Raw genomic sequence first — 12590 nt, 5'->3', positions numbered from 1 at the left:
CCATGCCTTATGTTCGACAAATGATATCGTGATACAAAAGGATCATCAACCAGAATCATCATTGGCGTTCGTAAGATCATGAACAAACTCTATTCGAGATAGGTAGTCATAGTGTCTTGCTAGAGACCGTCTATAGGGTCACACACGCAGGGAAGGATGAATGCACAAGAAAAAACGACGAAAAACCGAGACAGAGACGTCCAGACCGAACGGACCAGAAGGGCCAGACCCGATGGTCCGCTAGGTCCAGACCCGACGGTCCAGAACATGGTCTGTCCGTTCTAGAAGGTCTGGAACGGACAGTCCACGTGCATTTCTGGACCGTCCGTTCTGGCTTTCGGATTTTTCGAAAATTAAACCAAAATTAGGGTTAAATCACTTTATAAGGAGATTAAAACCCTAATAGTTGGTGGCCGACTTTGGAGAACTTCTACAGACTTTGGTGAGAACCAAAAGGTTCTCGAAGCAACATACTGAATAGTTGATTCGGATCCTAGCAGACAAGTTCTAATCGTGGGAATCCATCCCGAGGTGTGGATACGTGTAGAGGACGAGGTAATCTTCCTCCTTTCGTGGTCGGACGAACACATAAATTGATACAGGCCCCGGATCGATTGAGGTAATCATTCTAACATTTCTACGTAATCATACATCCATGGTTTTAGGGTTTCATAAAATTTTTATTTTACATCCGCTACGCAAACCTTAGAATCGATCTATTAGGAATAGGATTCGCTCTAGAGATCCCAGGAATCCTAACATACCACACCTCTAGTAGTCATACGAATATGATTGTGGTTGGTATGACTATGATGTATGTTATGTGATGGTGCATGTTGACTATTGTTCTATGTGAATGTGAATTATCGTTTTAACACCGTTCTCGCTGAGAATGGGTTTACCGGGTTCAACCCGGACTACTCACTTAGCAGTTGTGTTTAGCCCTCGTGGTTTCATCTTTTTCAGATCACGAGGAGCACGTCTAGCGGACGACGATGACATCGAGGAGACAACATCATGTATGGGTTTTGTATTTTGGACTACGGGACTTATATTTCTAACTTTTGTATTGTGTACTATTTACTATTCGGACAAGTGTTGTTTTTGCGACTATGATCGCACGTGTGATATTTCCGCTGCGCAACAATGAAGTAAAAAGTTTTAAAATTTCCGTATTTTTTATTTGGCATTATTTTATTGGTTTTTAGTCCATGGATGCATCCTATTTACAAAGAGCCGGATACGGGTGTCACATGACCAATCCTGACATAGAACTAATTCAATCTGGTTATCCCGACTGCAGTCTACTTGTTGTGTATATCGATCCGATAATTGGAAATATGCGTCTCCTGCGGAAGGGAAGGCTTGCATACTACCTACCACCAGCCTAGAAGATCTATTTCTCCTGCAAAGTTAGTTCTTTTTTTTTGGACAATTGGCTAATTTTCCTCTTGAAATGTTTAATTTCTCGTTTATGAGTTTGCACCATGGGTAATTTCTTGATGTTAGGTTTGTACATTATCTTTTATAAATACATTGTTTATTCAAATAATGTATCTTTGCATTAATACATTTACTTGTTCTTTATATTTACTAAAAAAAATAAGCATTTTTATAATTTATTCCAAATAAAATTGTTGTGTTAGGATTTGTTTAATTACATTAATAAATTTTCCAAATAAAAAAATAGTCATTACACAAATTATTCCAAATACATATTGATATTACTTCCTTTTGAACATTTTTCTCCTCTGGTTAGGGTTTAATTGTAATGGGATGAAAGCATTTACGATTATATGCCGATGATGAACTGCTTCACAAACTCGACAGGAGGAAAGAAAACTGCCATGGCATATGCACATTATCCTCAATTCCTCCTCTCCCTTTCCGGTACTTGTACAGAACCCCTTGTACCCTTCTTCCATTCGGCTACTCCCCTTTAGTAAAGTCTGCAGCTCTTCCCTTGTCTATGGAGTTATGTCCCCTCGACTTTTTTTGTCTCCTTTGGTTTGGCTCCTGTAATATCCGCCTTCTGGCTCGTTACATGTCTGCGATTATATGAAGAAGACATTTTAGAATCTTCACCGAGTAAACTACCTTGCCTTGAATCATACCTTGCCGATGACCAAAAGAAAAATACCTTGCATTTGGAAAATCAAATTTTTGTTAATGGGCCTTGGTCACAAGCCTAATGATGTCTACGGGCCTTGGGCTTCACATGACATATTATTTGTACTAAAACAGGGCAACTATTTATCCCTTTCCTTCTAATCTTTTGTATGTCAGTCCAGCGGTGTAACTTATCCACAGAAAAAAAAACAAACAAACAAAGCCGGAGACAAGATTTCCATCTCCACGTGGCAACTCACTATTGGTTTAATTATGGAAGTTGACCCTTGACGACGACTCCTGCTTGTATGGGTCAATTTAAGTACTCGTTTGGTCGGATCCGCCCGCCAGAGTTGAAGAAGAGGAGCTGCTTCTGCTTCTGCTTCTGCTTCTGCCGATTGTGAGGTAAGCCACTGATCGTTTCCTCCTCCAGTTCTTCGCGGGAAACCCTACTTCGTGTGTCTTCTCTGCCTCGGTCATTTGGGATCTGCTCAAATTTTGCTTTATAGATGAATTTTTTTCGCTTAGGTTGTCTTGTTGTGAATGTTGAATTGAATCGTTTTTAGATGCTTATTATTAAGGTGGAGAAACAGATGTTGATAAGGATGTTAAAATAGTAACTATGGTGTGTTTTTTATGCTTCTTTCTTCTTTTTTCCAAGAAAAAATCTATTATAAATACTAAAATTTATCAGATAAATAATTTAGTTTTGAATTTGATAATATAATAGTTAAAATATTTGAAATTGATATCTCAACGTCTAAAATTAAAAGCAATTCTCAACCAAGACTCGTATACATTTCTTCAGAAGCATCTAAATCGATCAGTATCTTGGTTGGTAATTGGTCTCAATTTCAGGAGTGAAAAGGTATTAATTTTGATACAAGAATTGGTGTATCCACTTAACACATTTTTAATATTTGAAATATTATTTTTATCAAATTAAGAATTATTAAAGTATTTATTTGGCACATTTGAAAAGGTTGAGTTACTGATATGGTATCTTTCTTGTATTTTAATGGTCAAGGAAAAAGTCATGGCCGACGGAGTCATCGCATTTGGAATGCAGAAACTGTGGGATCTACTGGTTCGGGGATCCGACCGGTTTACTGAAATCCATGAAAAAGCTACTGAATTGCTAAATGAAGTGGAACGGTTAAAGGGCTTTCTTAAAGATGCAGATGCCAAAAAACACGGAAACCAAAGGGTGATGAACTGTCTGAATGAGATGAAAGAGATTGTCTGTGATGCAGAGGATGTTATCGAAGCCTTTCTTCTCAAAGAAGGAGTCGCCGATGAAAGAGGGATCATAAAGCGTCTCTCCAAGTTTACTCGCAGCCCGATGAATCGAATAAAAGCTGATTCTCAGATCAGTAGCATAACCGCCAGGATCTCCAAGGTAATGGAGAGAATGCAGAATCTCGGCGTCCAACATATAGTTGACGATGGAATTCCTCTGGAGCCTTTATTTGAAAGATTAAGGAAGACTCGGCAATCGTTTCCTAAAGTTTCTGAAAGTGTTCTTGTGGGGTTGGAGCACAACATACAAGAACTAACAGGGCAGTTGGTGGAGAAAATCGATATTGGAGTTGTTTCGATATGCGGGATGGGTGGTGTCGGGAAAACCACTCTTGCTAGACAAGTATTTCACCATGACAAGGTGAGAAGTCATTTTGACCGGTTCGCATGGGTGTGTGTTTCAAAACAATGTAGGCGAAAGTACGTTTGGGAGGAGATCTTATTGAATCTTAGGTCAAAAGAAGAGGAACATAGAATTCGACAAATGTCAGAAGAACGACTCCATGATGAGCTCTTCGAAATGCTTGAAACCAATAAATGTCTAATCGTCCTCGACGATATATGGAGTAAGGAAGATTGGGACCTTATAAAGCCAGCTTTCTCACAAAAGCCAGGTAGCCTCTTCATGTGTGTGTGTTTTCAGAAAGAAGAATAGATCAATGAGTCATAAAACATGATATTTGGCAGGTAGCAAGATCTTGCTTACTTCTCGAAATGAGGATGTTGCTTCATATGCGGATCCAAGATGTAAAATTTTCAGTCCAAAATGCTTAACTCATGAAGAGAGTCGAGAACTATTGCAGCGAATCTCATTTTCGGGGAGAGACGATATTGGTACGTTTCATACATACAAGTGGATAGTTTCAAAGATATTGCTTTTGCTTCGAAGCACTTAGAATGTTTATATCAATGATTATCTTAGATATTGGAAAAGAGAGATATATTTTTTTTTTACAAAAAAGGAGGAAATAAATCTCGTAAATTATAAAAAAAACATTATATAATATTCAAAGCGTATGAAGCCAGAAAGTTGTAGAAGTAAAGGTGTTGTGTTCACGAAATCAATGTGTGTATATAAGATACCAATTTTGTCTTATCAAACGCCCCATTGTCATGTGCAGAGTTTGAGATCGAGGAAGTGAAGGAAGAGGTTGAGAAAATGATAAAACACTGTGGAGGATTACCGTTGGCTGTCAAAACGCTAGGAGGCTTGTTATCCACCAAATGTAAAGTATCCGAGTGGAAAAGGGTACATGATAATATCGGATCTCAAATCATAAGAGGAATAAGCCCCGACCCCAACGAGAATATGGCATTCCAAGTGTTGTCTTTGAGCTACGAAGATTTGTCATACCATCTAAAGCATTGCTTCCTTTACCTGGCCTATTTTCCGGAAGATTTTGTTATAGACACGAATAGATTGTTCCAGTATTGGTTGGGAGAAGGAATAGTAGAAATGCCGTCAGAGGATACTAATAGTTCCGTTCGAGATGTTGCAGAAGGCTACCTTGAGGAGCTTATGAAGAGAAATATGGTTTTAGTCTCTAAGAGAGATGAGGGGACTTCAAGACTCGTCAACATTCGTCTGCATGATGTGATGAGAGATGTGTGTTTGTTGATAGCCAAAGAAGAGACCTTCCTTGAAGTTATCAGCGAGAAGACTCACTTCTCAAGCGTCAGCTCTTCAACTTCTATGCCCATCTTTAGGTCTCGCAGACTTGTCGTGCGCTTGGATTTAGATGATAGTTTTGAAGAACCACCAAAAAGATTTCACCGGAGACAAATAAGAAACCCAAAATTAAGATCTCTGTTGTGTATCCCTCCAAGTTTTACTCTCTGGATTCCAGATCTGAGCTTTGGAAGCTTGCCCTCCCTCAGGGTGTTAGATCTTCGTGAAGCGGAATTTCGAGGAGGGAAGCTGCCAAAGAGCATAGGAAAGCTCGTTCACTTGAGATACTTGAACTTAAGTAACACTAATTTAACAGAGGTACCATCTTCTCTTGGGAATTTAATGTTGCTGGTCTTTTTGGACTTGGAGGTTTTTTTAAAAAGAGTTCATATACCTAATGTGTTGAAGAGCATGAAGGATCTGAGGTACCTTAGGTTGCCTCGTAATCTCAGTGAAAGGACGAAACTGGAACTGGGGAGTTTGGTGAAGTTGGAGACCTTGATTGGATTCTCGACGGAGCATTATAGAGTGGAGGACCTTCTCAATATGAGAAATCTTAGAAAACTTCATGTCGATGTCCATGGAACACCGGATGAGGAGATTTTACCTTTATCTGTCATTACAGTCCTGAAACTTGTGGAAGAGTTTGTGTGTTGCCACTGGACACATGATCGGATTAAATCCGATGTAGGAGGGCTCGTTTCGTGTTTTCCTCGTCTCAACCGGTTACATTTTTATGGTATGAATATGGAGAAGTTACCAGACGAACTTCTGTCGGCTCCCAACCTCGCGTCTATTGAGTTAAGTCAGTGTACAATAGCGGAGGATGCTATGCCCATTCTTGAGAAGATGCCTAGTTTAAAGGAAGTTATTTTATGGCAGAGTTTCATAGGGGAGAAAATGGTTTGTTCGAGTAGAGGGTTCCCTCAACTGCGTAATTTGGAAATGTGGAAGCTACCAAATCTGGAAGAGTGGGTGGTGGAAGAAGGGTCTGAAGATTTTAATATAATTTAGGAGTATTTGAGATGAAATTGACAGAAAAATAAAAGAGATCAAATGTTAAACACTGGAGGACGGAAGAATAATATAAAATGGGGAACAAAGTCCCTAATATTAACTTGATTTAATCTGTACAAATTTAAGGGAATTTATACAAGAAGAGTGAGATGGGCTAACAACTAGTATGAGAGTACAAAAGGAGGAAAAATAATCTTGCTCTAACGGCTACACTCTAGAATGGAAAGAACATATGTTTAGGTGCATGATTGGACGGATTTGATTAAGATTTCTTGGAGATATTATCCTTGAATGATTTCTCAATATTCTTGGACGAAATCTCCTTATTTCCTTTCTTAATTTTGCCACAATGTTGCTGAATATTCTTTCCCTCTTTGGCTTCATTTAGTGCAGCTTGTATTTTATTTCCAAACGTCCCATGCACTTCATTTGTTATCCTTCTCTTCTTCATGCATGCTAAATTATCCATTTCACACGTCCAAGGCATGAACTTCATAGATTGGTTGAGCTTCTTTGTGTTCATAGTATTTTGGTCTTCAACATTCCCCCTTAAGATTAGCTTGTAGAAATTTTGGAAAGCTAATCTTGCCAAAAGAATGCATTGCTCAGTCTTCATGCATCCAATCTCCTTCCATGGCGGTTCCTTTGGTTTTAAGTTTCTCGTATGTCCTATATTCGATTTTATTTTCTGCATATACTTCATCAAAAAGGGATTAGAACATACAATGGAGGCCAAAGCACTCCATTTAATACAAAAAATTGAATGTAACGATGCAATGATATGCTTATCATCAAATAAGAGTAAGAAAAGATCTCTAATACGATTAAATTCAAGTTTATATGTTAACATTTGGTGATATTCTGCATTATTATAAAAAGTTTTAAGTATTTCATCTCGGTTTTCATTAATATCACAAGCGAATTTAATCATACTCCTAATATTTATGAATTCATTTTCACCATGCAATACAAACTTATTTTCACCGGGATCAAAAACAAAAGTATTGAAGATAAGTTTACCATACCTCGAGCTGTTTTCGGATATATTATTTTCGGTAGAGAAGCATACGAGTGTACCATGCCATTCCCCCTCACTCGTGAGCTTCTCGACACCATGAGGTTTCATGATTAGTTGTTGGATTTTTTGGGTTTCTCTCCATGCGAAGGGGATGCTCGGATTTTTTATTATATTCAGATGTGGAATGAGTTCAGATGGATGTGATGCCTCTTCTTCGGGGTTCTTTGCCTCCGTTATGAGGTCATTCTCAATCGCATTCGTTTCTCTTCCTTCTTCTTCTTCTTCTTCCGAGAGTACATGATCTAGGTCATTACCCTTCTCATGGTTTTTCTGATCGGTTTGTAGTTCTCCATACATTGTTTTCGCCTCTTCAATGTTTTCGACCTGTGCTTTTTGCATCATTTCAGAAAACTCATTAGTTCGAAATAATTCTTCAAGAAGAGTAATACTTAACTCGAGGTTGTTTGCATTAGCATTTTGCACCAACGTCTCTCTTAAAGTCTTTGGTATTTTGGCTAAGACATCTTCGACTTTCCAATGCTCCCTGTATTCTGGTTCTTCATAAACCTCATCATACTCACAATCGCTATCGCAATACTCACACATATTGGTGATAAAGAGATAGAACAAATAAATTCTTCTCGGTTTAAAATGAAAACACCGAGAGAGACAAGGGAAAAAAATTTGGTGAACCGTGACTTGAATGAATGGCCAACGATCGATTCACTTGAAGAAAACTCTCGTTTTGGTTTGAATGAATGACCGAAAGGGAGAACAAAATTCTGAAAAATGAAATGAGCAGGCTCCTCTTCGGTATACACACAACCGAGAGGGAATATGCTTCGATTTCGCAGCGGAATAAAAAAAAAACACAAGGTCCTCTAGACTTTATGCTCTGATACCATGAAGATTTTAATATAATTTAGGAGTATTTGAGATGAAATTGACAAAAAAATAAAAGAGATCAAATGTTAAACACTGGAGGACGGAAGAATAATATAAAATGGGGAACAAAGTCCCTAATATTAACTTGATTTAATCTGTACAAATTTAAGGGAATTTATACAAGAAGAGTGAGATGGGCTAACAACTAGTATGAGAGTACAAAAGGAGGAAAAATAATCTTGCTCTAACGGCTACACTCTAGAATGGAAAGAACATATGTTTAGGTGCATGCCTCGTCTTCGTCGTCTACGGATCCAACATTGCGAAGGGCTGGAGAGGTTGCCTGATGGATTGAGAAACATCTCTTCTCTGAAGGAATTGGAGATCTGTGGGATGAAAAAGGAATTCAAGGAGAAGCTGGTTGAAGGGGGAGAAGACCATTACAAGGTCCGACACATTCCTTCCGTCACGTTTCTATAGATTGTTAGAGATAGCCAATCACCAACAGCGTCACCAAAACAACTTGTCAATATCTCGTTTGTGCTACCCTATAGTCTTACTTGTTTCATGGATAACTATTGTGTTTGTGCGTGAATCAACTTCATTAAAGGCATATGTTCTACAATGCCCTCGCTCGACCAATCTTAAAATTTAATGCATGTATCCATTTCCTATTGATTCCTGCATTGAATAGTTATAAACTCGAAATATCCCGCGATAACATTCTACTCTGAGGTGTGTAAGATTCATCCTCTCTAACTCTCTCTTGCGTTTTCTCCTTCTTTCTTCTTTGCTCGATCTGGTTTTGTTGAATATGGATGGCTTTTCGTGCGATTTTTCCTTTTTCTTAATGCGCTCTTCCTATTCAAAGTTGGAATAGATCGATGGATATTAGTTCTTCGTGATTTTCGTTTTGATAGTTAACGGTACTGTTCGTCGCTTTTGAATGCTGTGCGTCAAACTTGGCCGGTAGTTGTTGAGGCCAGTTAACCTCTAGCCAGCAACTTTGACCAGTCATGTGTTAATACGCCATCCATGATCCTGATTTTCGTCACAGGTTTCGTATGGTTTTCCTCAAGATTGAAGTGATATGTTTGGGTTTCAGATCTAATTGAAGTGTATGAAGTTAAATGTGCCAGAGACGGGTTAGGCGTTCACAAATTCAGATGCTTTGGTTTCATGATGCGCATATTCTTCTTGATTTGGGAGAGGGTGAGTTCCCCAATTCAGGGGAATCTGCTCTTTCTTATTCATGGCAATGGATATTCCATGTGAGACTTGGAAAAGGTTTTTTGTCTTTGGCAGATCACAAAACAGTTTGAAAATGGTGAAGTCAGCTGCAGTCTTGAGCAGCAGTGAGGGTGTTAAAAGGCACTACCAACTCCACGACAGGAAAGAGATGGCGAGTTTCGCTTGAAGCTGCTATTAGATTTTGATTTACGGTATACAATTGTCGGCAACCAGGTTCATTCATCATTGATGATCCTGTCACATGCTGCTCTTTTCTTTTATAACAACCTAGTTCAGCTGTAGTGAGCAAAGCAAATAAAAATCTCTTACAAGGCATTTGCGTTGGAGACCCCTCTTACTGGACCAAACTCTATCGTCGGAAGGGCTGTGGCTGTCCATGCAGATCTCGGAAAGGGTGGATACCCTTCTGCATCTCTTTTGGCCATCGGTTTTCGAGTTTCTCATTAGTTTTTATGCTAGCATCTACTCTATTCACATGGGACAACGCTTATGACCTCCTCATGAACCGAGAGACTCGTTCATTTTCTATGACCAGGTGGCCATGAACTCAGCAAGACAACTGGAAATGCTGGTGGTAAGTAAAAGTATCCCCCTTGTTTTTTTTGTCCCCTCTTGGCTTGGCTTTCCTTGTAGCCCAATCAAATATCTCTGCTTTCTGGTGGGACAATCACATCTAATGGCTGGAGAGGTTTCATCTGGGTGATCACTACTTTTTTGCTTCACCATTGTATTCTTGTTGTTCTTATAGCCTTTCCCGCTCTCCCGGCCGATATTAAAGCGTTTGTTGATACGTCATTCAGTCGATTAATGAGCCACCGATGTTGCAGGCATCATCGGTCCTCAGGGCTGAAGGGCGATGGTTCTGAGCTGAGTGACGGTTTATGAATAAGAAGCAGAGCGTCGCGTGTTTGGTGTGGGGATGTTATCCTTCGTATTTGTATTGGCATAAACCCACCATCTTTTGTTTGGGTTTTTTAAGTGCATTACCGCATTTTTTTTTTTGAGTTTTTCTTTAAAGAAATTCTACGAATCAATCGCCAAAATTTCTGTTATATGAGGTAATAAAATGGGGTTATTTGCATAATGTACATAAAAAGCTTATTTATAGTGTGTGCCAACAGAATATGTACACTCGCAAACTATACTTAAAAAAAAAATCGAAGATTACCTTTGAAAAAAAATTAAAAAAATCATTTAGTAAGCCAAATGTTTTTTTCAAAGTGAATCTTTCACTAAAATCCCTCGAAAATTTCTTTGAATAAACAAAATCTTTTCAATCTAATCTCACGCAGACTGTACGAAACTCGTTTGTTAGTGTACATAATTTGTGGGGTAATATTAGCGGTGGACATTTCGATATTCAATTCGCTTTCATGTTGGGAATGGTTCGATGCTTTCGGTTTTATAAAATTAGGCGCAAATCGGTTAATATTTTATATTCAATTCGATTCGATTCCAGTTTTTATTAAAAACATTAGATTTTCTTAAACAAAATCGGTTTTTCGAAGTCTTTTAAATTTTGATTCAATTCGGTTAAAATTCGGTTTTCTAAAATTAATACCGTTTGGGAATTTTAGACGGTTTGGATCGTGAAAAATATCGCATTTTTCGGTTCGGTACAGTTCATTTCCGAAAAAACGAATTAAAACATCCATCCCTAGGTATTATGCGTCATTCATATGGAAAATTTACGGAATTCTTCTCAAAACGTATCAAACTCATATTGGAGTACATGAAATTCGTACGAGAATGCATTAAATTTGTCCAAGAAACGCATGAAACTCGTCCGAAAGATGAACACAGAATTCACTCGGGAAGTCCATGAAACTCGTCCGGAAAACGTGCGAAATTCGTTGGGGAAGTGCACGAAATGTGTCCGAGAGGCACAAAAATCTCCTTGAAAACACATGAAAGTCGTTAGGGAGATGCACGGTAATCGTTCAAGAGGTAAGCACTTCTCACCCAAAAACAACTAGGAGATGCCCCCAACTTGTTGGAAAATAATCGAAAAAGAATATCGAAAACACTTACATACCCGATACGATATAAGTCTTCAACACCGTATCTTGTTATAATCTGGAATCTGGATATTACTTTGACCTGTAACACGTATCAACGGTAGAGAATCCGGATATGACTTCAAGGCATGTAGTCACTTTTCTAAAAGCGTTATTCCATCCCTACCGGGTAAATGGGATTACAGGAATACACTTTTGAGATACAATGAAGCTTCAATGATTTCGGATTACCCTTCCGAGAATCATCATACAAAAACTTGTTTATGAAGATGAACACAACCCCTTTTGATTGAGTTTGCAAGAACCATCAAAAGAAACACTCAAAATCTCTCAAAGAATTAATCACCATCCGTTTTCCACTTACCCCTGACGCGTTTTATTTCCAAAACAAATACATGTTTTATTGATTCACATTATATCATTTACGAACGCTTAACTCCTCCACCATATTCGTAATACATATAACTATGAATCTCTTGAGAGATTATTCCGATCAACTGTTTACTCTAAAATATCCAACAATCCTCCACCATTTTAGAGTAAACAACAAATGATACTATCAAGTGTTTTTCATACATTTTCCAATTTTGTGCATAAGTGAATAGTATCTTTACGATTGAACTTCCACGTAGTGAAATATACTTCAATAACTCGAATTATATAGGTGTCTTTACAGATTGAACCTCGTAATCTTGTTGAGTTACCGAGTACATAATACACACAAAATCAATACAAGTTTTTGCTTATCCTGACACTTTTATAAGGCCATGTGTCCATATCCATTCATGAATGCATCAATGCCAAACCATAAAGCATTTTGAAGCGGCCAAACATCGCATTCACGTAGGTAGATCTTTTAAAGAAGATCATGTCGTGCAACTCAACATTTTTTCAAAAGATCTATTAAGGAAAATTTCCAACCTCCTTTACGTTGCATATTCAAATCACTAATCTTGGGATGATTTTTATTTGTGTGCTTTCAATCACAAGAATAAAAGATTTAACTCTTTGAACTCAAGGTCTAACGTTGTATTAGATGTTGAGTAGAGATCATTTTATTCGTGATTAATGTTAAGGCTTTGTTCTCATCCCCAAATCATTTTGTGCATAATAACATTGACAAGTTCCGTCAACCGTTGTTTCTTTGCACAAAATAGCCGACATACAATCATTTTTCAACATAGCTATGATTTAACATGTATGCTTTTATATCATTATACAATACGTATTCATACCATTTTCCACTGTGACACCCGCATCCCGCTTACGCTTGTGCCACGTGGATAAATAAAATCACGATTGAAAGGCTATCAGTTGGAAGAGT

At 38.1% G+C, this 12590-nt stretch overlaps 2 protein-coding genes across 2 annotated transcripts in view; both read left to right on the top strand.

Annotated features, from left to right (window-relative positions):
• LOC104808036 overlaps nucleotides 1-1120 on the top strand; it is a 14706-nt gene extending 13586 nt beyond the window's left edge. Inside the window, exon 3 of the transcript XR_770893.1 lies at nucleotides 967-1120. The gene's annotated coding sequence lies outside the window, so the exon portion shown is untranslated. The remainder of the gene's footprint in view (nucleotides 1-966) is intronic.
• A 1196-nt stretch (nucleotides 1121-2316) lies between these two features.
• LOC104808035 (probable disease resistance RPP8-like protein 2) lies at nucleotides 2317-6456 on the top strand. The gene is made up of 4 exons (XM_010533538.1): nucleotides 2317-2514; nucleotides 3137-4022; nucleotides 4096-4242; nucleotides 4530-6456. Exons 2-4 carry the CDS (start codon nucleotides 3146-3148, stop codon nucleotides 6089-6091), a joined length of 2586 nt encoding a protein of 861 aa, XP_010531840.1. The 5' UTR covers nucleotides 2317-2514; nucleotides 3137-3145; the 3' UTR covers nucleotides 6092-6456.
• The last annotated feature ends 6134 nt before the right edge of the window (nucleotides 6457-12590 follow it).

The sequence above is a fragment of the Tarenaya hassleriana genome, unplaced genomic scaffold (assembly GCF_000463585.1).
Source record: "Tarenaya hassleriana unplaced genomic scaffold, ASM46358v1 Cleome14, whole genome shotgun sequence".
NCBI lineage: Eukaryota > Viridiplantae > Streptophyta > Magnoliopsida > Brassicales > Cleomaceae > Tarenaya > Tarenaya hassleriana.
The sequence above is the reverse complement of the archived record's forward strand: the minus strand, read 5'-3'. Positions and strand labels throughout refer to the sequence as shown.

What these genes read in the sequence shown, in the direction of transcription:
- LOC104808035 (XM_010533538.1), top strand. Translation starts at nt 3,146, where the DNA reads ATGGCCGACGGAGTCATCGCATTTGGAATGCAGAAACTGTGGGATCTA. An exon ending in AGCTTTCTCACAAAAGCCAG is followed by an intron (nt 4,023 to 4,095) that starts GTAGCCTCTTCA and finishes GATATTTGGCAG; the next exon opens with GTAGCAAGATCTTGCTTACT. An exon ending in TTCGGGGAGAGACGATATTG is followed by an intron (nt 4,243 to 4,529) that starts GTACGTTTCATA and finishes TGTCATGTGCAG; the next exon opens with AGTTTGAGATCGAGGAAGTG.